The sequence below is a fragment of the Vitis vinifera genome, chromosome 7 (genome assembly GCF_030704535.1).
Source record: "Vitis vinifera cultivar Pinot Noir 40024 chromosome 7, ASM3070453v1".
NCBI lineage: Eukaryota > Viridiplantae > Streptophyta > Magnoliopsida > Vitales > Vitaceae > Vitis > Vitis vinifera.
In genome coordinates, this window is record NC_081811.1 from 22,531,565 (window position 1) to 22,553,291 (window position 21,727).

Here is a 21,727-nt window from a genome sequence, read left to right on the forward strand (position 1 = left end):
GAGAACTTTTATCTGAAAACAAACAAAAGCGATGGAGGGTTCAACATATCTGAGTGTAAAGACACAAGCCAACGACAGGACTCAAACTTGCACAAGGCCACACTTGCGAAACAAGGAACCAAGAACAAAACAATCTCAATCACCAAACCATAAAATATTCAAGGCTTATGGGACCTGAATGAAACTGTTCCATACTATAAAAGTAAGAAAAAACCCACTAGTAAAAGCAACAACAGGGGAGGATGGAGAAAAGGGAGAGGCACTTTGTATTAGTTCATGGAGCCTGTCATGGGGCATGGTGTTGGTATAAGGTGGCAACTTTGCTGAGATCTGCTGGTCACAGAGTCACTGCCTTGGACCTCGCGGCTGCCGGTGCCAATGGAAAGCGATTAGACGAGCTTAATTCAATTTCAGACTACTATGAACCATTGATTGAGTTCATGACCTCACTCGTAACCGGGGAAAAGGTGATCCTGGTAGCTCACAGCTTGGGTGGGGTCAGCGTATCGGTTGCAATGGAGAGGTTCCCTCAGAAAATTTCTGTGGGAGTTTTCGTAGCAGCTCTAATGCCGGGTCCTGATTTAAATCTTCCCACTGTTCTTCAAGAGGTACACTCTCTCTTAAACTCTTTCCATGGACAAAAAGGATGTTTCCATTTCAGTCTTTCAATAGTAGACAGCTGAAGAGGGCCTAGAATTATGAAAATTTTTACATCTGTTCGTGAAGTTTTAGAATTCTATTTGAAAACTCAAATATCAAAAATAATTTTTTTGGATTATTCTTTTCAACACTTACATACAACGTAAAAGTTCTACAATATCTTTTATATTTTCAATTATTACTCAAAACAACTAAAAAACGACCCGTTGTTGATTGGATTGAAAAAAAAAAAAATTTTGTAAATTACATAAATTACAAATTTAGTTGTCCAAGTCCATGAAAAAAAAATTAAATTGGATTGGATTTGATTAAAGTCACTCAAATCCCTCCGCTATTGAAAATTAATATCGGTAAAATTTTTATTGGAAAATAAAATTAATCGTGTATTTAGTTGATTTGTAATTGATATGGCAGAGGTTAAAAATAATTAAAGGAATTAAATTTATATTCATTTTTAAAAGTCATTTTATAACTATTTTTAATTTTAAATATATATAAAATATAGTATGATATTTGTACCAAAGTTCACTCGATTGTAAAACTAGGGACTCGTATTCATTCAAGAAATGATTTTAATAACGTTGGTACCCCCACGCAAATTTGGGGGATTCTAGAGAACTACAAGAAGTTGATAATGGATGTTGTTTCTCCCAAAGGTGATGTTGCTTATCCTCTTTTCTTTCTCCATATCCAGCCGCGTGGCATTCAGTGTGGCGTGGAATTCAGTGTGCAACATGGGTGGGAGGATTGATCCTTACTTCAACTTGATTCGAATTTTAAAAATAATTAATGCAAACTCAACTTAACTAAATCTTTAACCGGTATTTAAATTAAGTTTAATCCAATCTTTTTTTTATTATTTTTTTATTTTTTTAAACTTAGATTGATTAGATTGAATTCGAATTGATTGGGATAAATCTGAGTGATCAGATTGATTGAATTGCATGATTTAAAATCAATTTATAATAATTTTTAAAAAATTTTTTTTAAGCATTTATACAAAAATTTCATATATATATATATTAAAAAAAAATATAATTATAATTTGATATTTTTTTTTTTATAAATTTGAGACTATAGAGAATTTCATCCTTAACTAATTATGTAATCGATAATCAGTTTGAGTTCAAAAAAATGACTTAATATTCATATGGAATTACAGCTTCATCAGAGTAGTGTGGGTGCTTCCTTGGATACGCAGTACACGTTCGACAGAGGGCCCAACAATCCTCCAACCTCCCTGATATTTGGCCCGGAGTACTTGGCAGCCAAGCTTTATCAGCTCTCCCCACCTGAGGTATCATATTCAGTCGTGTCTTTTCTCGCTTGTACATATATCAAAATGACATGATGACTAAGTATTGCTGTATCTTTCAAAACAGATTTTTCGATTTAATTTTTTGAAGACACATGGACTGTTTTTCAATCTTTTATATGATCAAAGTTTATTTGAGAATTTAAAATATTTTTAAGAATATTTTTTATATGTGGTATTTTATTTTTGATTAATTTGTATATTTATATAATTATTTTTAAAAAATAATCCTTAAAAATAAATAAAAGCAATTAAAATATATTTTCAAAAAGTACCTATTGAATATGTTTTTCTATTTTTTATTTTTAAAAACACTATTGTAAGTTGTAACCATGATGAATTTGAGCATAGGATTTGATGCTTGCAACCACGTTGATGAGGCCCATCAATGTCTTTAATGGAGAAAATTTGCTGACGGAAACAACAGTGACTAAGGAAAAGTATGGAACGGTTCGTCGAGTTTATATTATATGTGATAAGGATAAGATGCTAGAAGAGGATTTTCAGCGATGGATGATAAAAAATAATCTAACGGATGAGGTGAAAGTGATTTTGGGTTCAGATCACATGCCCATGTTCTGTAAGCCATTGGATCTATGTGTTTATTTGCAAGAAATGGTTGAAAGTTATTCTTAATTATTGTATCATAGGCATACAATTCTAAGTCGAATTGTTTTCCCCATGTCATTTGACTAGTTCTTTTGTCAAATTCCAAAGCTTTTTGCAATTCTCTTGTGTCACAATCCAAAGCTATATCAATGCTTTATTTTCCTAATTCTCTTATAGTCCAAAGTTGTACCAATGTTTACTTTTTCCAATTCATTCATCTATACACTCGTCAATTTCTTATACACGACATGACCTGGTGAGGAATGCTGTTATCAAAATATAGCATTTGCCTCAACATTACATTTAGTATTATGTATTAGAATGATTTACTAAAATTTTATACTTGTTTATTTTTTAAGGATTTGTGTGCTTGTTGTTATGTTGGCAAAATAAGGGGTTTCACTCAATAACCAATGACTCATTGTATCAAAGTGATACTTTAATCACTGAGACAAATGGGTAAAACTGAGTCAGGTTAGAAAAAAGAGTTAAACTTTCTAAAACAACTTGCATTACCAAAATCAACAAGTTTATTTTTATTTTTATTTTTTATAACTTCATTGCATGGGAAAGAAAATTAGGCAATTCATTCATAAACTTTCATAATACTTAAGCCCGTTGGAGTTTATAGAAATAGAAGCTTAAGAGGAATTTAAATTTCAAGTATTTCCCAACCAAGACATTTTGATAAAAGAAATGAAAAAAAAAATGTTAAGAGTATTTTAACTTTAATTAACGAGCCAATATGTCAATATCTAAACAACATTTAAGAAAATAAAATATTTCATAGCAATTTTAATTTTCCCACAAAAATTATATTTTTATTTTTACTTTTTGTTTTCTTTCACATGTAATGCTAGGTCTAAGTATCATAGCTTGTTAGACCAAAAATGCATAAAATTTTCAAGTCTAGACTCCATATAGTCAGGTGTGTAACCTTGGGTAAAATCAACTAATAAATATGCTTTGGTTCTTCTTTACATTAAAATGAGTAGAACCAAAAGGGAAAAGAAAAATTATAGAAGGATGAATTGATTGTGATAAGCATGTTACAAAGCTCAACCATCCTAGGTTATATTGCAAATATGCGAATTAGTGAACACATAACACTCACATTTAAGTTAAAAGAGATAATTACGAACTTTTAATATTTTGCAAAGTATTTTTGGTTCATTTTTTTAATAGGTCAAAACTCTTATAAGTTATAGCTAAAAGTATTAAATACTTTGAGTGACTAGAATTTTAAAAGATAAGACGAGAAGACTTGAAAAATTTTATGAGCTTAAAGTCTTGAAAGGTATGCCATTGTGTGTCAAAGAAATAAAGGAAAAAAGAAGAAGAAGAAGAGAAAAAAGAAATAACTAGGTGTAATGACTAAAACTATATGTTAATTTATTGAAAGACAAAAATATAGGTATCATCCTTTTTTTTTTCTCCAACTTTGCTTAAATATTGATAAATCAACTTAATTAAAGTTGAAATATTATAATTCATTATTTATCCCTTAATCAAAATGTCTTAACTTGTAAACAAAGTTAGATCCATTTTAAATTTCTTAACATGACATAGTTTATACTTAAAAATTGAACGGAAGAAGAAATAATCCAATATTTAGTTAAATGAAAATAATTATTTATGATAAATTTTCAAGTTATCATTATTTAAAAATAACTAATAAAAGTAATCGCATAAAAAACACAAAGATAAAACAATCACACATATGGTACACAAGGTTTTAACGTGGTTCGACCAACCATGCTTACGTACACGGATGACTGAGAATTATTCCACTATATAACAGAGAATATTACAGAGGAGTGAACCAAATACAACTATTGGATTATCGCAACATCCCATATTTTTTCACTCTTTGTATCCATACCATATCACAAGCCTTTTCACTCCATTGGGTACCTCATATTCTTCCTTATATCTCTATCTACCTCATATAGTATTTATAGATTCATCTACATCTCATGGCTTTTTTCCCTCGTGACTTAGAATATTTATAGACATATTTTCAATAACTTTTTTATATTTTATAATAAAATCTAATTTTACAGTGAAACTGTTCCATACAATTCAGACTTGCACAAGGCCCCACTTACGAAACAAGGAACCAAGAACAAAACAATCTAAACCACATACCATAAAATATCTAAGGCTTGTGGGACCTGAGGGTCACCAGTTTGAGGCCCCTTAGGGCCATTGGAGGTTTACCCGATCGTTAATTTCAGGGCCCCATGGGATTAGTCGAGGTGCGTGTAAACTGATCCGGACATCCACGATTATAAAAATAAAAAAAATGAAAAGTCAAAGTATCCCCTAGTGACTGATGGAACTATACTATGTACCATGAAGTAATTTTTTATTTTTATGAGAGTACTATTAAGTAAATTTCGCTCATAGAAATTAGCTGGATTATGTGTTTGACCATCTTATTATGCACTCATTTTTCTGGAGACTTTCTCATATTAGATTTTATGGAAATTAAATTATTAAAGTTAACTAAATCAAGAAAAGCTACACTTGAAGTCTCAAAATTGCGTCATTTATATGATGAGGTGCACCTTTTAATTTAGTGGGTAATTTTTATTAAAACTTTGCCATGTCAAAATTTTGCTTATGCAATGTTTTATCTGTCACACACTCACACTATGGTACTTGGGAGAATGGAAGAGAAGCCATATCCTCATGATTGAAAATTCAACTCTTTTATTTTATTTTATTTATTTTTTCTTCTTTCTTCTTTCTTTCTTTCTTTCTTTCTTTATCACTTCTATCTTGTAATTCCCTAGTAATACAGAATATCAAAAACAATACCAGCCTAATACTGATCCTAGCAGGATACTCCACTCAACCAAGGCTTCCTGCTCTGGGTGGGTGAGTTGAATACAGTCTAGCTTCTGCCACTTTTGGAATGGTCAATAGTCGGAACCTGTGCATCAGCACTTTGACTGCCCAAATCTTTCACGGTTGCCCCCCACAATGGTCCTTCTCAAGCTGTGGCTTCTAGTTCAATTATTACTAGGAGAGGTGGAGAAACCTTGCTATAATGTTTCTCAACCTGTTAGCTGGATTTCTCGAGGATTCTAGAGTGGTATTTCCAAGATTTTAATTTTTGGGGGTTCTTCCGCCATTCATTGCTTCATGGAAAGTTGTGGCATTATTATTATGATAAGGAATATGCTATATACTACGAAGGACAAATATATTTAAATAAACTTTGTAGAGTCCGCTTGTCTTGATTGGTTAGAATCAAGTGTCTAAGTGGGAGGGAAGATTCCAGGTTTGCCTGCGATATTGAAAAAAACAAAGTTGAAAGAAAGCCGTCTTTGGAAACTCAGTTATGAGATAGGGACTTGCCTCACCTTCAATACCTTCAGCTCCAACCAATATCATTATATCTTTGTTCTGTTGTAATGTCAGTTCCCGGTGTGACAGATCCATTCTCTTGTGGCCGTAAATTGAATTACTCCATATTGGCCACGTAGTCTTCATCTTTCAATTGAACATTTGAGCAGCGTTTAGTCTAGGAAACAAATTAGAAATTGTTTTTCTTTTGTACTTCTTTTAGGCGAGGGGAGTTCATCAAACACAAAATGATCCATAAAATTGCTTAGATATATGAAGAGCGCGGGGTTGGGCAACAGAGAACTCTTATCTGAAAACAAACAAAAGCGATGGAGGGTTCAACATATATATCTGAGTGTAAAGACACAAGCCAACGACAGGACTCAAACTTGCACAAGGCCACACTTGCGAAACAAGGAACCAAGAACAAAACAATCTCAATCACCAAACCATAAAATATTCAAGGCTTATGGGACCTGAATGAAACTGTTCCATACTATAAAAGTAAGAAAAAACCCACTAGTAAAAGCAACAACAGGGGAGGATGGAGAAAAGGGAGAGGCACTTTGTATTAGTTCATGGAGCCTGTCATGGGGCATGGTGTTGGTATAAGGTGGCAACTTTGCTGAGATCTGCTGGTCACAGAGTCACTGCCTTGGACCTCGCGGCTGCCGGTGCCAATAGAAAGCGACTAGACGAGCTTAATTCAATTTCAGACTACTATGAACCATTGATTGAGTTCATGACCTCACTCGTAACCGGGGAAAAGGTGATCCTGGTAGCTCACAGCTTGGGTGGGGTCAGCGTATCGGTTGCAATGGAGAGGTTCCCTCAGAAAATTTCTGTGGGAGTTTTCGTAGCAGCTCTAATGCCGGGTCCTGATTTAAATCTTCCCACTGTTCTTCAAGAGGTACACTCTCTCTTAAACTCTTTCCATGGACAAAAAGGATGTTTCCATTTCAGTCTTTCAATAGTAGACAGCTGAAGAGGGCCTAGAATTATGAAAATTTTTACATCTGTTCGTGAAGTTTTAGAATTCTATTTGAAAACTCAAATATCAAAAATATTCTTTTCAACACTTACAATGTAAAAGTTTTACAGTATCTTTTATATTTTCAATTATTACTCAAAACAGCTAAGAAACAACCCGTTGTTGATTGGACTAAAAAAAAAAAAATTGTAAATTACATAAATTACAAATTTAGTTGTCCAAGTCCATGAAAAAAATTTCAAATTGGATTGGATTTGATTGAAGTCACTCAAATCCCTCCCCTATTGAAAATTAATATTGGTAAAAATTTTATTGGAAAATAAAATTAATCGTATATTTAGTTAATTTGTAATTGATATGGTAGAGGTTAAAAATAATTAAAGAAATTAAATTTATATTCATTTTTAAAAGTCATTTTATAACTATTTTTAATTTTAAATATATAAAATGTAGTATGATATTTGTACCAAAGTTTACACGATTGTAAAACTAGGGACTCGTATTCATTCAAGAAATGATTTTAATAACGTTGGTAGAAGGGCACATGCTGTCCCCACGCAAATTTGGGGGATTCTAGAGTTGTTTCTCCCGAAGGTGAAGTTGCTTATCCTCTTTTCTTTCTCCATATCCAGTCGCGTGGCATTCAGTGTGGCATGGAATTCAGTGTGCAACATGGGTGGGATTGATCCTTACTTCAACTTGATTCGAATTTAAAAATTAATTAATGCAAATTCAACTTAACTAAATCTTTAACCTGAAGTATTTAAACTAATTTCGATACAACTTCAATTTTTTTAAACTTAGATTGATTAGATTGAATTCGAATTGATTGAGATGGACTTGGGTTGATTAGATTGATTGGATTGCATGATTTAAAATTAACTTATAATGATTTTGAAAAAACTTTTTTTTAAACATTTATACAAAAATTTCAAAATAACAATAAATTTATATATATTAAAATAAAAAAATACATAATACAATTATAATTTGGTTTTTTTTTTTTTTAAATTTGAGAGTATAGAGAATTTCATCCTTAACTGATTATGTAATTGATAATCAATTTGAGTTCAAAAAAACGACTTAATATTCATATGGAATTACAGCTTCACCAGAGAAGTCCGGGTGCTTCCATGGATACGCAGTACACGTTCGATAGAGGGCCCAACAATCCTCCAACCTCCGTGATATTTGGCCCGGAGTACTTGGCAGCCAAGCTTTATCAGCTCTCCCCACCTGAGGTATCATATTCAGTCGTGTCTTTTCTCACTTGTATATATATCAAAACGACATGATGACTAAGTATTGCTGTACCTTTCAAAACAGATTTTTCGATTTAATTTTTTGTGGACACATGAACTGTTTTTCAATCTTTTATAAGATCAAAGTTTATTTGAGAATTTAAAATATTTTTAAGAATAATTTTTACAAGTGGTATTTTATTTTTGATTAATTTGTATATTTATATAATTATTTTTTAAAATAATCCTTAAAAACAAATAAAAGCAATTAAAATATATTTTCAAAAAGTACCTATTGAATATGTTTTTCTATTTTTTATTTTTAAAAACACTATTGTAAGTTGTAACCATGATGAATTTGAGCATAGGATTTGATGCTTGCAACCATGTTGATGAGGCCCATCAATGGAGAAAATTTGCTGAAGAAAATAACGGTGACTAAGGAAAAGTATGGAACGATTCGTCGAGTTTATATCGTGTGTGATAAAGATAATGTGCTAGATGAGGATTTTCAACGATGGATGATAAAAAATAATCTAACGGATGAGGTGAAAGTGATTTTGGGTTCAGATCACATGCCCATGTTCTGTAAGCCATTGGAGCTATGTGCTTATTTGCAAGAAATAGTTGAAAGTTATTCTTAGTTATTGTATCACAAGCATATAATTCTAAGTCGAATTGTTTTACCCGTTTCATTTGGCTAGTTCTTTTGTCACATTCTAGAGCTTTTTGCATTTCTTGTGTCACAATCCAAAGTTATATCAATGTTTTCTTTTCCTAATTCTCTTATAATCCAAAGTTGTACCAATGTTTACTTTTTCCAATTCATTCATCTATACACTCGTCAAGTTCTTATCAAAATATAGCATTTGCCTCAACATTACATTTAATATTATGTATTAGAATGATTTACTAAAATTTGATACTTATTTATTTTTTAAGGATCTGTGTTCTTGTTGTCATGTTGGCAAAAAATGGGGTTTCAACCGGTAACCAATGATTGTATCAAAGTGATATATACTTTAATCACTGAGTCAAATGGTTAAAATTGAGTCAAGTTAGAAAAAAGAGGTAAATTTTCTAAAACAACTTGCATTACCAGAATCAACAACATTTTATATATCTATATATATATATATATATATATATATATATATATATATATATTTTAACTTCATTACATGGGAAAGAAAATTAGGCAATTCATTTGTAAACTTTCATATTACTTAAGCCAATTGGAGTTTATAGAAATAGAAGCTTAAAAGGAATTTAAATTTCAAGTATTTCTGAACTAAGACATTTTGATAAAAGAAATGACAAAAAAATATTATAGTATTTCAACTTTAATTAACAAGTCAATATGTCAATATCTAAATAACATATAAGAAAATAAAATATTTCATAGCAATTTTAATTTTCCCACAAAAATTATATTTTTATTATTACTTTTTGTTTTCTTTCACATGTAATGCTAGGTCTAAGTATCATAGCTTGTTAGACCGAAAATGCATAAAATTTTCAAGTCTAGACTCCATATAGTCAGGTGTGTTACCATGGGTAAAATCAACTAATAAATATGCTTTGGTTCTTTTTTGCATTAAAATGAGTAGAACCAAAAGGGAAAAGAAAAATTATAGAAGGATGAATTGATTGTGATAAGCATGTTACGAAGCTCAACCATCCTAGGTTATATTGCAAATATGTGAACTAGCGAACACATAACACTCACATTTAAGCTAAAAGATATAATTATGAACTTTTAATATTTTGCAAAGTATTTTTGGTTCATTTTTTTAATAGGTCAAAACTCTTATAAGTTATAGCTAAAAGTATTAAATACTTTGAGTGACTAGAATTTTAAAAGATATGATGAGAAGACTTGAAAAATTTTGTGAGCTTAAAGTCTTGAAAGGTATGTCATTGCGTGTCAAAAGGAAAAGAAAAGAAGAAGAAGAAAAAAAAGAAATAACTAGGTGTAATGACTAAAACTATATGTTAATTTATTGAAAGACAAAAATATAGGTATCGCCCTTTTTTTTTTCTCCAACTTTGTTTAAATATTGATAAACCAACTTAATTAAAGTTGAAATATTATAATTCATTATTTACCCCTTAATCAAGATGTCTTAACTTGTAAACAAAATTAGATCCATTTTAAATTTCTTAACATGACATAGTTTATACTTAAAAATTGAACGGAAGAAGAAATAATCCAATATTTAGTTAAATGAAAATAATTATTTATGATAAATTTTCAAGTTATCATTATTTGAAAATAACTAATAAAAGTAATCGTATAAAAAACACAAAAATAAAACAATCACACATATAGTATACAAGGTTTTAACGTGGTTCGACCAACCATGTTTACGTACACAGATGACTGAGAATTATTCCACTATACAACAAAGAATATTACAAAGGAGTGAACTAAATACAATTATCGGATTATCGAAACATCCCATATTTTTCAACTCTTTGTATCCATACCATACCACAAGCTCTTTCACTCCATCGGGTGCCTCATGTTTTTCTTTGTATCTTTATCCACCTCATATACTATTTGCAAACTTATCTACATCTCATGACTTTTGTTTCTTATGACTTAAAATACTTATATACGTATTTCAATAACTTTTTTATATTTTATAAAAAAATCTAATTTTACAATAAAACTGTTCCGTACAATACAAACTTGCACAAGGCCTACTTGCTAAACAAGGAACCAAGAACAAAACAATCTAAACCACATACCGTATAATATCTAAGGCTTGTGGGACCTGAATGAAACTGGTCCATACCATAAAAGTAAGAAAAAACCAAGTAGTACAAGCAACAATAGGAGAGGATGGAGAAAAGAGAGAGGCATTTTGTGCTGGTTCATGGAGCCTGTCATGGAGCATGGTGTTGGTATAAGGTGACAACTTTTCTAAGATCTGCTGGTCACAAGGTCACTGCCTTGGACCTAGCCGCTGCCGGTGCCAATGGAAAGCGATTAGACGAGCTTAATTCAATTTCAGACTACCATGAACCATTAATGAAATTCATGACCTCACTCGTAGCCGGGGAGAAGGTGATCCTGGTGGCTCACAGCTTGGGTGGGGTCAGCGTATCGGTTGCTATGGAGAGGTTCCCTCAGAAAATTTCTGTCGCAGTTTTCGTTTCTGCTTATATGCCGGGTCCTGATTTCAATCTTTCCACTGTTTATCAAGAGGTATGCTCTCTCTTAAACTCTTTTCATGGACAAAAAGGATGTTTCCATTTCAGCCTTTCTCGAGTAGACAGCTGAAGAGGGCCTAGAATTATGAAAATTTTTACATCTGTTTGCTAAGTTTCAAAATTGTATTTGAGAACTCAAATATGAAAAATTGTTTTTTTTTTTTAATTCTTCTCAAACACTTGTACTCAATGTAAAAGTTCCAAAACATTTTTTTTTTATATATATTTTCAATTATTACTCAAAACACCTAAAAAATGACTTGTTTTTTTATTGGATTGAAATAAAAAAAAAATAATTTGCAAATTACATAAATAACAAATTTAGTTGTCCAAGTCCATAAAAAAAAAGAAGAAAAAAAATCAAATTGGATTGGAATGGATTGAAATCACTCAAATTCCTACCAATTGAAAATTAATATTGATAAATCTTAACTCTAGGCCAACTTAATTTCATTTTTTTCTCAATTCGAGTTGAATTTAAGTTAATTTAAGTTGAATTTGAGTTGATTCAAGTTAGTCGGGTTAAACTTAAATTGGTTAGATTGAACTCAAGTTGATAAGGATGGACTCGGATTAATTGTATTGCATGATTCAAAATTCATCTATAATAATTTAAAAAAAAAACATTTTTTTTACATATTTATACCAAAATTTAAATAGTAAACAAGAAAAAAAAATCAAAATAAAAATAAATTTATATATCTTTTAAAAAAATGAAAAAGTACATAATATAATTATAATTTTGATGTTAAAAAAAATAAAAAAATGAATATTATTATATATGATAACAAACATTATAAAAACATTAAATTGAGTTTTGATTAGGCTTAGGTTGTTTGAACTTTAGTATGAGCCAAAACCGAATTAAATTTGGGTTTATAAAACTTAACTCAAGCTCAACCCGACAATTGAAAATGTTTGTGTTGGGTCAAGTCAACCCATTCAAGTTACACTCTTACATAGAATAATATTAATGAGATCCCTCTATCCTATGATTAGATAATTTTAACATTTTTCTTGGTCATTTTTACCTTTGAATTCAAACATTTAAAAAAAAATTTAAATATTAATTACAAATCAATTAAACTCAAGGATTGTTTTAGGAGATTAAAATAATTTCTAAATTCAAAATAAACCTTCATCCTTTAAAATAAGAAAAATTATTTTTCCAATAAAAACATGTTTTATGAATTTCTTTTATACCCATCTCCCATGTTGTAAAAAATATAAGAGTTAAGTATTTTAATTATATTTAAAATTTATAATAAGTGAGTTATTATTATTTTTTAAACATCTCTTTTGCACAAATATATTAAACTTAAAAGACTTAAATGGCACTATGCCATGCTTGAGTGATCCGGAGGCTATCTCTGAGTTGACAGTGAAATTCAGAGTATAGAGAATTTCATCCTTAACTGATTATGTAATTGATAATCAGTTTGAGTTCAAAAAAATGACTTAATATTCATATGGGATTACAGCTTCACCAGAGACGTCAGGGTGCTTCCATGGATACGCAGTACACGTTCGATAGAGGGTCCAACAATCCTCCAACCTCCATCATATTTAGCCCGGAGGACTTGGCAGCCAAGCTTTATCAGCTCTCCCCACCTGAGGTATCAGATTCAGTCGTGTCTTTTCTCACTTGTATATCAAAATCACATGATGACTAAGTATTGTTGTATCTTCAATTTAATTTTGCGAAGACACATGGACTGTTTATTTATTTATTTTTTATTTTTTATAAAATAAAATCTATTTGAGAACTCAATATATATAATTTTTATCTATAATATTTTATTTTTATTTTTTTTTAAATAATCATTTCCAAACAAATAAAAACAATTAAAATATATTTCTAGAAAATATTTGTTAAATATGTTTTTTTATTTCTTATATTTTTTTATAGGATTTGACGCTTGCAACCACGTTGATGAGGCCCACCAAGCTCTTTAGAGGAGAAAATTTGCTTAAGGAAACAACAGTGACTAAGGAAAAGTATGGAACAATTCGTCGAGTTTACATCGTGTGTGATAAGGACAATATACTGAAGGAGGATTTTCAACGATGGATGATAAAGAATAATCCATCGGATGAGGTGAAGGTGATTATGGGTTCAGATCACATGCCCATGTTTTGTAAGCCACTGGACTTATGTGCTTATTTGTATGAAATAGTTGAGAGTTATTCTTAGTCATGTGTAGCACTTATATCATTAAAAAATAGTATTTAAATAGACAATGTAAGACATTTGATTAAAAAGTATGTAAAATGCTAATTATTTTTAAATAACTACTTAAAACTTGTATTTTATAAATTTGAGTTTTATTTTATGATTTTTTTTTCACAAAAAGAAAAGCATTATCCACTAATTAAACGACAACAATATTAGTAGAATGACGAATACTTTTTTTATTATTTTTATTTCTATAGCAAATGATTTGAATCTAATCCAAATTAAATTTGGATTAAAAATCTTAATCCAAATTTAATTCAAATATTAGAAATAATTGCACTAAACCTTCTAAAATTGGATTGGATTGAGCCATTATGCTGAAATTATACCCTTATAATAATAGAGGATTTTCAGTTATGAAGGATAAATAATAATATATCAAATGATGTGAAAGTTGATCTTGGGCATGGACCACATGCCCTTCAATAGAAACTTAAAATCTTAGATAAATAAAGCAAAGTTAATTCTTATTACACACTTCCAAGTCGAATTGTTTTGCTCATTTCATGTGGTTAATTCTTTTGTCACAATCCAAAGCTGTATTAATGTTCACTTTTGGAATTCTCTCGTGTCATAATTCAAAGTTATATCAATATTTTCTTTTTCCAATTCTCTCATATCACACTCCAAAGCTAACCAATGTTTCCTTTATAATCTTGTCAGTTTCAACAATCAATCACCATACCTTATCGCAATAATACCAACAAATAAACTAAATTTGCTAAATGCAAAGAAGAGTTAATTTAAAACATTGCACGAATTTCACATATTACTTTTTTTTTTTTTCTTGCAAAACCTTTTTTATCTTATACCGTTGTTTTTTTGGATCCTCTCTATTAAAAAAAGTTATCATTATTTATAAGTGGGTTAAGAGATTAAATTTGGATTTCCTAAGATTTTATTATTTAATTCAAAGAATTTAACTTATTTAGAAAATTTATCAACAAAACAATATTTATTTTTAATTTTCTTTCGACTTCCATTAAGAAATTTATTTAGGAAATTAATAAGATTTGCCTGCGTTAAGTTATTTACTCTAAATTTTATTATTATTTAATACTCAAAGAATTAATAAAAAAAATAGCATTGGATTTGCCTGCGTTAGACTCAAATGACTCGAAGCTTTCGAAAAAGAATACAAAGTCACCGATATCACCAGTGTAGAGCTGGGTAGATTTTCCAGTGAGAGATTTCCATCTCCGAATATGATCGATGTCGTGTAGGTATGAAGAGTTATTGGTGGGCATGATGATTTGGATAAGCTGATGGTGCTGGGTATGGTGTTGGAGATAAACTGAAGATGGTGGGTATGGTGATAAGTTTGGTGGGTATGAAGGTTGGGGATATGGCGAACTGGTCCTAAGGTTTTAGGCACAGAGTTATTTGGCTTGGGATTTGGACTTAATGGAGGGAGGATTTTGATGCAGGGTTTTTCAAAAGTTTCGGGTGGTCATGCATGCATGGATCACATGCACGTGGATAGGAGAGGTGAGTAATGGAAAGAAGTTGATGGGAATGCATGCAAACTGGAGACCTTGATTTGGAGAGAGCAAGGGCTTCTGCAGTGGTCTGAATGTGAAAGAAAAAAAGGAGCTGCCACCTAAAGCTTTTAAATGTCTTTGAATGATGCTGATCGCCAGAAGCATCTGGAACAAAGTGTTGCCGTGGAGACATCATCTTGGTGATTTCCTCAGCCAAAACTTTCATCCGTGAGAGCACCGATTACCACTAAAGTAAGACACTGAGGTGACTTCTGGATTTACAGTCTGAGATAATTTTGCAGGCTCTATTCAGCTGAGAGGCCCTTGGGTAGCACCATCTGGCCATTTCAGCGGCATTCAGAACATCCTTCATGCTCAAAATCAAAGCTGTGATGACCTGCTCACAGTTTGCAGGAGTAATCATAGGTGCGTCTATTGTTGAACCATGAAGAAATTCGAATATTCGTCGAAGAGTCCGAGGTACAGCTCTGCTAGAGAGATCATCACCCAATTACCAATCACTCTTTTCAACAGAATTTGCATGCCTTGAAGTTCCTTTTTCTAATGCAAGCTGTCTCTATTTTCCTTACAGAAAGACCACCTCAGCTTCTGATTCCCGATGACTGCTTGCACGGCTACATCAAAGGCATCCTTAAGGGTCTCTAGTTTAGAGCTAGGATCAGCATATGTTCCATACATGAATCACCCTAGGGTCGTAGGCAGAAAAGAGAGTTTTGGAACATCTGCATTACAAAGCTTGGTGAATGTCACTCCCTCTTCCCAAAATCACATTCCGAAAGCTTGCCAACATTAGTTTGACTGATATGAAGGGTATGTTCTAGCACAGAGAAAATCCCATTCTTACTAATCTCATGATCGCCATCCCCTTCAATCTTTTACTTTCCTCAAGAGATTAAAAGAACCATATTGGTAAAAACAATGAAACCCATTTACTGATCAAAAAGCCTTCTGGTGATGTCACCTGATGATTCCAACACAATTGCTATAGGAGCTCCAAATATATTCTTCATATACGGAAAATGAATGGCTTCCTGAAGAGCTCCTCCCAGTTTTCAGTTCCAGAACAGAGGGCGAAATGTGAAGGCCGGAAAAGGAGCTAAACGGGAAGTGAACCAGAAATAGAGGAAAACAACCAAAAACAGGCATGGAAGAAGGAAATTAAATGAACCAACAAAAACCAATCCATGGGCTTCAACAATCGAGGATAATTTTGAGGTGGATTCAAAAATGGAAATGAGTTCTGTTACAGAGTGAAAATAAAACAGAGTCAAGCCGAGTCCAAACAATACCATATAAAGCAGTGAATATACTAACAACAATAATCAAGCAAAGAAAAAAGAAGCCAACAAAGATCAACATGAGTTCTCTGTTATCCCAAATCAAACAAATAAATAGTGCCCTAGCAACAAGAAGAGTAGAGGAAGAGTAGTAATAATGAGGAAGAATCAATAAGAAATCTGCAAACAAACCATACCTGAAAGTGCTCCTCTGGTCCTCCCAAGATCAGTAGGTTTTCGTCCTCCTTCGTTGCCTTTCTCCGACCCTTCTCCCACAGGTTTTTCAGCTCCCCTGTTCTCTCCTCTTTGTTCTAAGACACACTTTCAGATGTCTCTCAAGACCCACTCACAGCTTGCTCACTCTCTCAAAAAAAACCGCACTCTCACCCCGCTCACCATACTCAGCTCTCCCACAGCTTTCTTTTCCTCTTCTCATCTCCGGCCACCTCTCTCTGTTTTCACCGCTAGCTCCCCTGATTCACCCTCTCAAGAACAGCCGTCCCAGAAAAAAGGTCGCCCCCTTCTCTCCAGAGCTCGCTCCCTCTAAAATAAACCAAAAAAAAAACGGCCTCCTGCCCCTCTGCTACGTGTCACCATGGTATAGAATCTTCCCCTGTCCTAACCAACCTGCTGCTCCCCGAAAACCACCACTACTCCCATTCAAATTAAACTCTTTCTCCTTAGAAAAGGATTTAATGGAGGAACCTTGAGCCCATCAAGATTAGGTCAATTGATTTCAAATGTTATAAGAAGAAAATCAATTAGGTTTCATGTACAGTCAAAGACTAATTTCATTTTGTTGAATTTTGACTTAGTATTTGCTGGAATTTGAATTTTGAATATTGCAGCTGGAGTCTTGCACAAAATCTGCAATATCTAGATATTTTCTTATTTTTATTTGGTCAAGATTTGGTTTCTATTTTATAGGAAGTAGTTGTTCATCATCTAGTAGCTTGATTTTCTGCTATTCTAATGTCATTTAAGTTACAAGTTCATGTATAAATTCAGCACTCTTCATCAATAAAATTAGAGCTCCGGCAGCCCAAAAATATATATTTTGTATAAGTGTTAAATCCAAATACCAACAAAGTGGTATCAGAGCCATAGTTATCTTGAGGGGCCAGTGAGGTGAGTGAATCCAAACACCTTCTAAAATCATTTAGCAATGGAAGAGTCAAGTCTCACAATTGCACCATCAATTCTTGATGGAGACAATTATGAAACTTGGGCTGTTAGAATGACAGTTCATCTACAAGCACTTGATGTTTGGGAAGCAGTGGAAGAAAATTATGAAGTTCCTCCCCTGGGAGCCAATCCAACTGTGGCTCAAATGAAGTTGCATAAAGAAAGAAGGACAAGAAAGGCTAAAGCGAAAGCTTGCTTGTTTGCTGCAGTTTCACCATCAATTTTCATCAAAATCATGAAAATTGATTCAGCTGCAGAAATTTGGGAGTATCTCGAAGAGGAATACAAAGGAGATGAAAGAATAAAAAACATGCAGGTGATGAACTTGATTCGAGAATTTGAAATGAAGAAAATGAGGGAGTCTGATGCTGTTAAAGACTATGCTGCACAACTTCTTTCAATAGCAGACAAAGTTAGGCTGCTTGGAAAAGAATTTTCCAATGAGAAGATTGTTCAAAAGATATTGGTTACACTTCCTGAGAAATATGAAGCTACAATTTCCTCTTTGGAGAATTCAAAAGATCTGTCAACTATTAGCTTGACAGAATTATTACATTCCTTGGAGGCTGTGGAACAAAGAAGACTCATGAGACAAGAAGATACTGCAGAAGGAGCATTTCAAGCAAGAATGCAGAAAAATGCAGGCCATAAAAATGGAAAGGTGAACAACAACAAGTCGTGTGGCAACAACCAGAAAAATGGAGTTTTTCCACCTTGTCCTCATTGCAAGAAGACAAATCATTCTCCACAAAAATGTTGGTGGAGACCAGATGTGAAATGCAACAAGTGTGGTAAACAAGGACATGTGGAGAGGATTTGCAAAAATCAACAGCAGGAAGAAACTAGTGCAGCAGTTGACTATTGCCAGGAGGAGCAATTGTTTGCAGCAACGTGTTTTGCTAATAAAAGCACTTCTAAAAGCTGGCTTGTGGATAGTGGTTGTACAAACCACATGACAAATAATCAAGATCTCTTTAGAGAACTTGATAGAACAACTATTTCCAAAGTCAGAATTGGAAATGGTGAGTATATTCCAGTGAAGGGCAAAGGAACGGTTGCTATCGAAAGCCAAACAGGTTTGAAACTCATTTATGATGTTTTGTTTGTGCCTGACATTGACCAAAACTTACTCAGTGTTGGACAGCTCGTTGAGAAAGAATTTAAAGTTTATTTTGAAGATAGGAATTGCATTATCAAGGATGCTGAAGGCAAAGAGGTGTTCAACATAAAAATGAAGGGCAAGAGTTTTGCCTTGAATTTACTGGAAGATGAGCATACTGCTATTTTACAACAGGATAGCACAACAATTTGGGACAGAAGGGTCGAGCACTTTCATCATGATGATGTGCTCTACATGAAGAAAAATCAAATAGCTGAAGGACTTCCTGACTTAGAAAAAGATCTTCCTATATGTGCTACTTGTCAATATGGGAAGCAAACTAAACTTCCCTTTCCAAAGAAAATATCCTGGAGAGCAACCCAAAAACTGCAACTGGTGCATACTGATGTTGGTGGATCTCAAAAAATGCCATCCTTGAAATGGAATGCAAACAATGTTTGGTGGATCTCAAAAAATGCCATCCTTGAAATGGAATGCAAACAATTTTGGGCTAAAACTGCAAGTAGAGCAGTATATTTTCTGAACATATTGCCAACAAAAGTGTTAAAGAAGCAGACCCCTTTCGAAGTTTGGTTTGAGTGTCTACGTGCAAGACTTGGAGTTTGCATCTACGAAGTCAAGGAGGAGTGTTGAATTTTGACTTAGTATTTGCTGGAATTTGAATTTTGAATATTGCAGCTGGAGTCTTGCACAAAATCTGCAACATCTAGATATTTTCTTATTTTTATTTGGTCAAGATTTGGTTTCTATTTTATAGGAAGTAGTTGTTCATCATCTAGTAGCTTGATTTTCTGCTATTCTAATGTCATTTAAGTTACAAGTTCATGTATAAATTCAGCACTCTTCATCAATAAAATTAGAGCTCCGGCAGTCCAAAAATATATATTTTGTATAAGTGTTAAATCCAAATACCAACACATTTGTCTTGTTTGGTTTTTTTCCCTGTAAACTCGTTCTTTCCCAAAAAGGAAACATAAAATGCCTCCCATATTTTTCTTTAATGGCAAATTAAAATAAAACACTTAATTTAGAATATTAAGTAAAATGAAACAAAATGATGTTAGTTCTCATGTCAAAATCCACCCATCCTCTTTTTTCTTCATTCCGTATGCGACATAAATGTCAACTCCAACTCTTGGCTCACACTTACTCCTCCCAATTATAATATTCTGATATTATATTTAATTCTCCAAATTAAATATTAATAAACATAAAAAAAAAAGAGCATGAGATAGAGATAATTGATAATTCAATAAAATTACTAACATTACCAAAATCAACATTTGCATATTTTATTTTTGATACATATAAAGACCAACACGATTCAATCCCATTACTCAATCAAGCCAAAAGATACAATTCAATTATCATAAGACCACCATTAATATGATAACTCAATGTCTAGTAAAGAAGAAGTTTAACCGTATTTATGTGCCACTTCAAGGAGACAAGCACACAGTTCTTCTGGTTTGGAAAACATTGCCATATGATCTGCATCCTTTATGTTCATCACCTCCTTCACTCCTCCACTGTTCTCAATCATCCACTGTTGAAATTCCTTTCTTATAGCTTCATCCTTATCACACCTGATAAAAACACTAGTAACGGAACCATATCCTTCGTTCGAGAATTTCTTTAATTCCGCCAAATCTTCCAAGAACAATGAAGCTGGTCTTGCCAAAGCAAGTACTAGTTCCAAATCCTTCATTAAAAATTATACAATATGATTAAAATGAGTTTTTTTTTTCAAACCCTTTATTTAAAAATGCATAATGTAATTAAATTAAATTTGAAGAGAGAGATTTACTCATTTACCTCAATGGGGGATAGTTGATAGAGTTTGGTAGAGATGAACTCGGGGCCAAAGAACATTGAATTTTGAGGCTTTTCTGAACTACCATAAGGTGAAAATTGAGTATCCAACCATGCGTCGTTTGGAGTCCTTTCCACATACTAAAAAAAAGGGAAGAATTTACAGTTACTATTCAACCATAAAAACAGGGGAAGAATCCAAGTCCATATATTTCTGTGGCAATTTGAGGGATTTCATCTTAGTGCGCGCCATTGAAGGCAAGCTTTGCTTTGGACAGGGGGAAAAGGACACAGCAGTTTTTCATTTAGGAGAAGCTATCAACACCCACCATATATTAAAGAACTGTTTTTTTTTTTCTTTTTTTCTTTTTCGTTGATGTACTATGGAGAAGATGGAGAAAGTGTGAATAAATCGAATAAAGATTCATGTTATTTTGAGAAATTTATGAATAGAATGATGAGACTCTTAAGACTTAAGTTGATATTAAAGGTTATAGCATACCTGATCCAAGACATAAGAGGGCCTGTGCAGCGTGTCGGGCATGAAGGCGGTGAGGAAGACGGCGACTGATACTTTTTCAGGAAATTTTTCCATGGCAACCGCCAAATTCAAGCCCCCAAGGCTGTGACCCACCAGTATCACCTTCTCATTCGGAGGAAGCGTCGCCATCATCTCCAGCAACGGCTGGCTGTACTCATGCATTGAGTGAACCTCCTGGATTTGCTTCCTGTTAATGCCGGAAGCGGCCATGTCCAGCGCCGTCACTCGGTGGCCGGCGGCCTCCAGCCGTGGCTTGACCTTGTACCAACTCCAAGCTCCATGGCAAGCTCCGTGAACCAGCACGAAATGCCTTCCTTGCTTCCGATCTACCTCCATGTATTTTTTGTGGGCGCTTGTTGCTGAACGATGCGGAAAGATCAACTCTCAAGTCTCAAGACTCTCAACAGTCGAAAAGTCCAAATAATTGTGTGACTCGCATGTTCTGTTCCCAGATATAAAACGTGGTCAAGTTGAATATTAGAAAGATTCCCTCCACAAAAGGCTGCCTAAGTGGGGCACTCGGCCATAATCCATTGCCCCTTTCAATTATTTGACTTAAGTGTTCATAAATTGATGAGGATTTGATTTGATTTCATTGTTTAAAACGAATATCGTGTCCAAAGCATGGAATCTCTGCTAACAGACTTTATTAATGAAAAGATAAC

General features: G+C 33.0%; 4 protein-coding genes across 4 annotated transcripts; 3 read left to right on the forward strand and 1 right to left on the reverse strand.

The window, feature by feature from the left end:
* Positions 1–242: 242 nt before the first annotated feature.
* LOC100852870 (methyl jasmonate esterase 1-like) lies at positions 243–2,611 on the forward strand. The gene is made up of 3 exons (XM_059737726.1): positions 243–608; positions 1,823–1,957; positions 2,327–2,611. The coding sequence occupies exons 1-3, from the start codon at positions 243–245 to the stop codon at positions 2,609–2,611; spliced, it is 786 nt and encodes a 261-aa protein (XP_059593709.1).
* Positions 2,612–6,041: 3,430 nt separating this feature from the next.
* Positions 6,042–8,814, forward strand: LOC100240926 (methyl jasmonate esterase 1). The gene is made up of 3 exons (XM_059738429.1): positions 6,042–6,848; positions 8,075–8,170; positions 8,539–8,814. Exons 1-3 carry the CDS (start codon positions 6,483–6,485, stop codon positions 8,812–8,814), a joined length of 738 nt encoding a protein of 245 aa, XP_059594412.1. The 5' UTR covers positions 6,042–6,482.
* A 2,148-nt stretch (positions 8,815–10,962) lies between these two features.
* On the forward strand, positions 10,963–13,706 carry LOC100253882 (methyl jasmonate esterase 1-like). The gene is made up of 3 exons (XM_010648292.2): positions 10,963–11,384; positions 12,871–13,005; positions 13,299–13,706. Exons 1-3 carry the CDS (start codon positions 11,019–11,021, stop codon positions 13,581–13,583), a joined length of 786 nt encoding a protein of 261 aa, XP_010646594.2. The 5' UTR covers positions 10,963–11,018; the 3' UTR covers positions 13,584–13,706.
* A 6,241-nt stretch (positions 13,707–19,947) lies between these two features.
* LOC100267788 (salicylic acid-binding protein 2) lies at positions 19,948–21,493 on the reverse strand. Its single transcript, XM_002270007.5, has 3 exons — positions 21,024–21,493; positions 20,525–20,662; positions 19,948–20,411 (listed from the first exon to the last, which is right to left on the reverse strand). Exons 1-3 carry the CDS (start codon positions 21,396–21,398, stop codon positions 20,127–20,129), a joined length of 798 nt encoding a protein of 265 aa, XP_002270043.2. The 5' UTR covers positions 21,399–21,493; the 3' UTR covers positions 19,948–20,126.
* Positions 21,494–21,727: the final 234 nt, after the last annotated feature.

Bases quoted from the DNA above. Each gene is read 5' to 3' on its own strand.
- LOC100852870 (XM_059737726.1), top strand. From the start codon at position 243: ATGGAGAAAAGGGAGAGGCACTTTGTATTAGTTCATGGAGCCTGTCAT. The intron at 609-1,822 runs GTACACTCTCTC...ATGGAATTACAG, and splicing joins TTCCCACTGTTCTTCAAGAG to CTTCATCAGAGTAGTGTGGG. The intron at 1,958-2,326 runs GTATCATATTCA...ATTTGAGCATAG, and splicing joins ATCAGCTCTCCCCACCTGAG to GATTTGATGCTTGCAACCAC.
- LOC100240926 (XM_059738429.1), top strand. From the start codon at position 6,483: ATGGAGAAAAGGGAGAGGCACTTTGTATTAGTTCATGGAGCCTGTCAT. The intron at 6,849-8,074 runs GTACACTCTCTC...ATGGATACGCAG, and splicing joins TTCCCACTGTTCTTCAAGAG to TACACGTTCGATAGAGGGCC. The intron at 8,171-8,538 runs GTATCATATTCA...ATTTGAGCATAG, and splicing joins ATCAGCTCTCCCCACCTGAG to GATTTGATGCTTGCAACCAT.
- LOC100267788 (XM_002270007.5), bottom strand. From the start codon at position 21,398: ATGGAGGTAGATCGGAAGCAAGGAAGGCATTTCGTGCTGGTTCACGGA. The intron at 20,663-21,023 runs GTATGCTATAAC...CCTTTTTTTTAG, and splicing joins CCTCTTATGTCTTGGATCAG to TATGTGGAAAGGACTCCAAA. The intron at 20,412-20,524 runs GTAAATGAGTAA...TTTTTAATGAAG, and splicing joins ATCAACTATCCCCCATTGAG to GATTTGGAACTAGTACTTGC.
- LOC100253882 (XM_010648292.2), top strand. From the start codon at position 11,019: ATGGAGAAAAGAGAGAGGCATTTTGTGCTGGTTCATGGAGCCTGTCAT. The intron at 11,385-12,870 runs GTATGCTCTCTC...ATGGGATTACAG, and splicing joins TTTCCACTGTTTATCAAGAG to CTTCACCAGAGACGTCAGGG. The intron at 13,006-13,298 runs GTATCAGATTCA...ATTTTTTTATAG, and splicing joins ATCAGCTCTCCCCACCTGAG to GATTTGACGCTTGCAACCAC.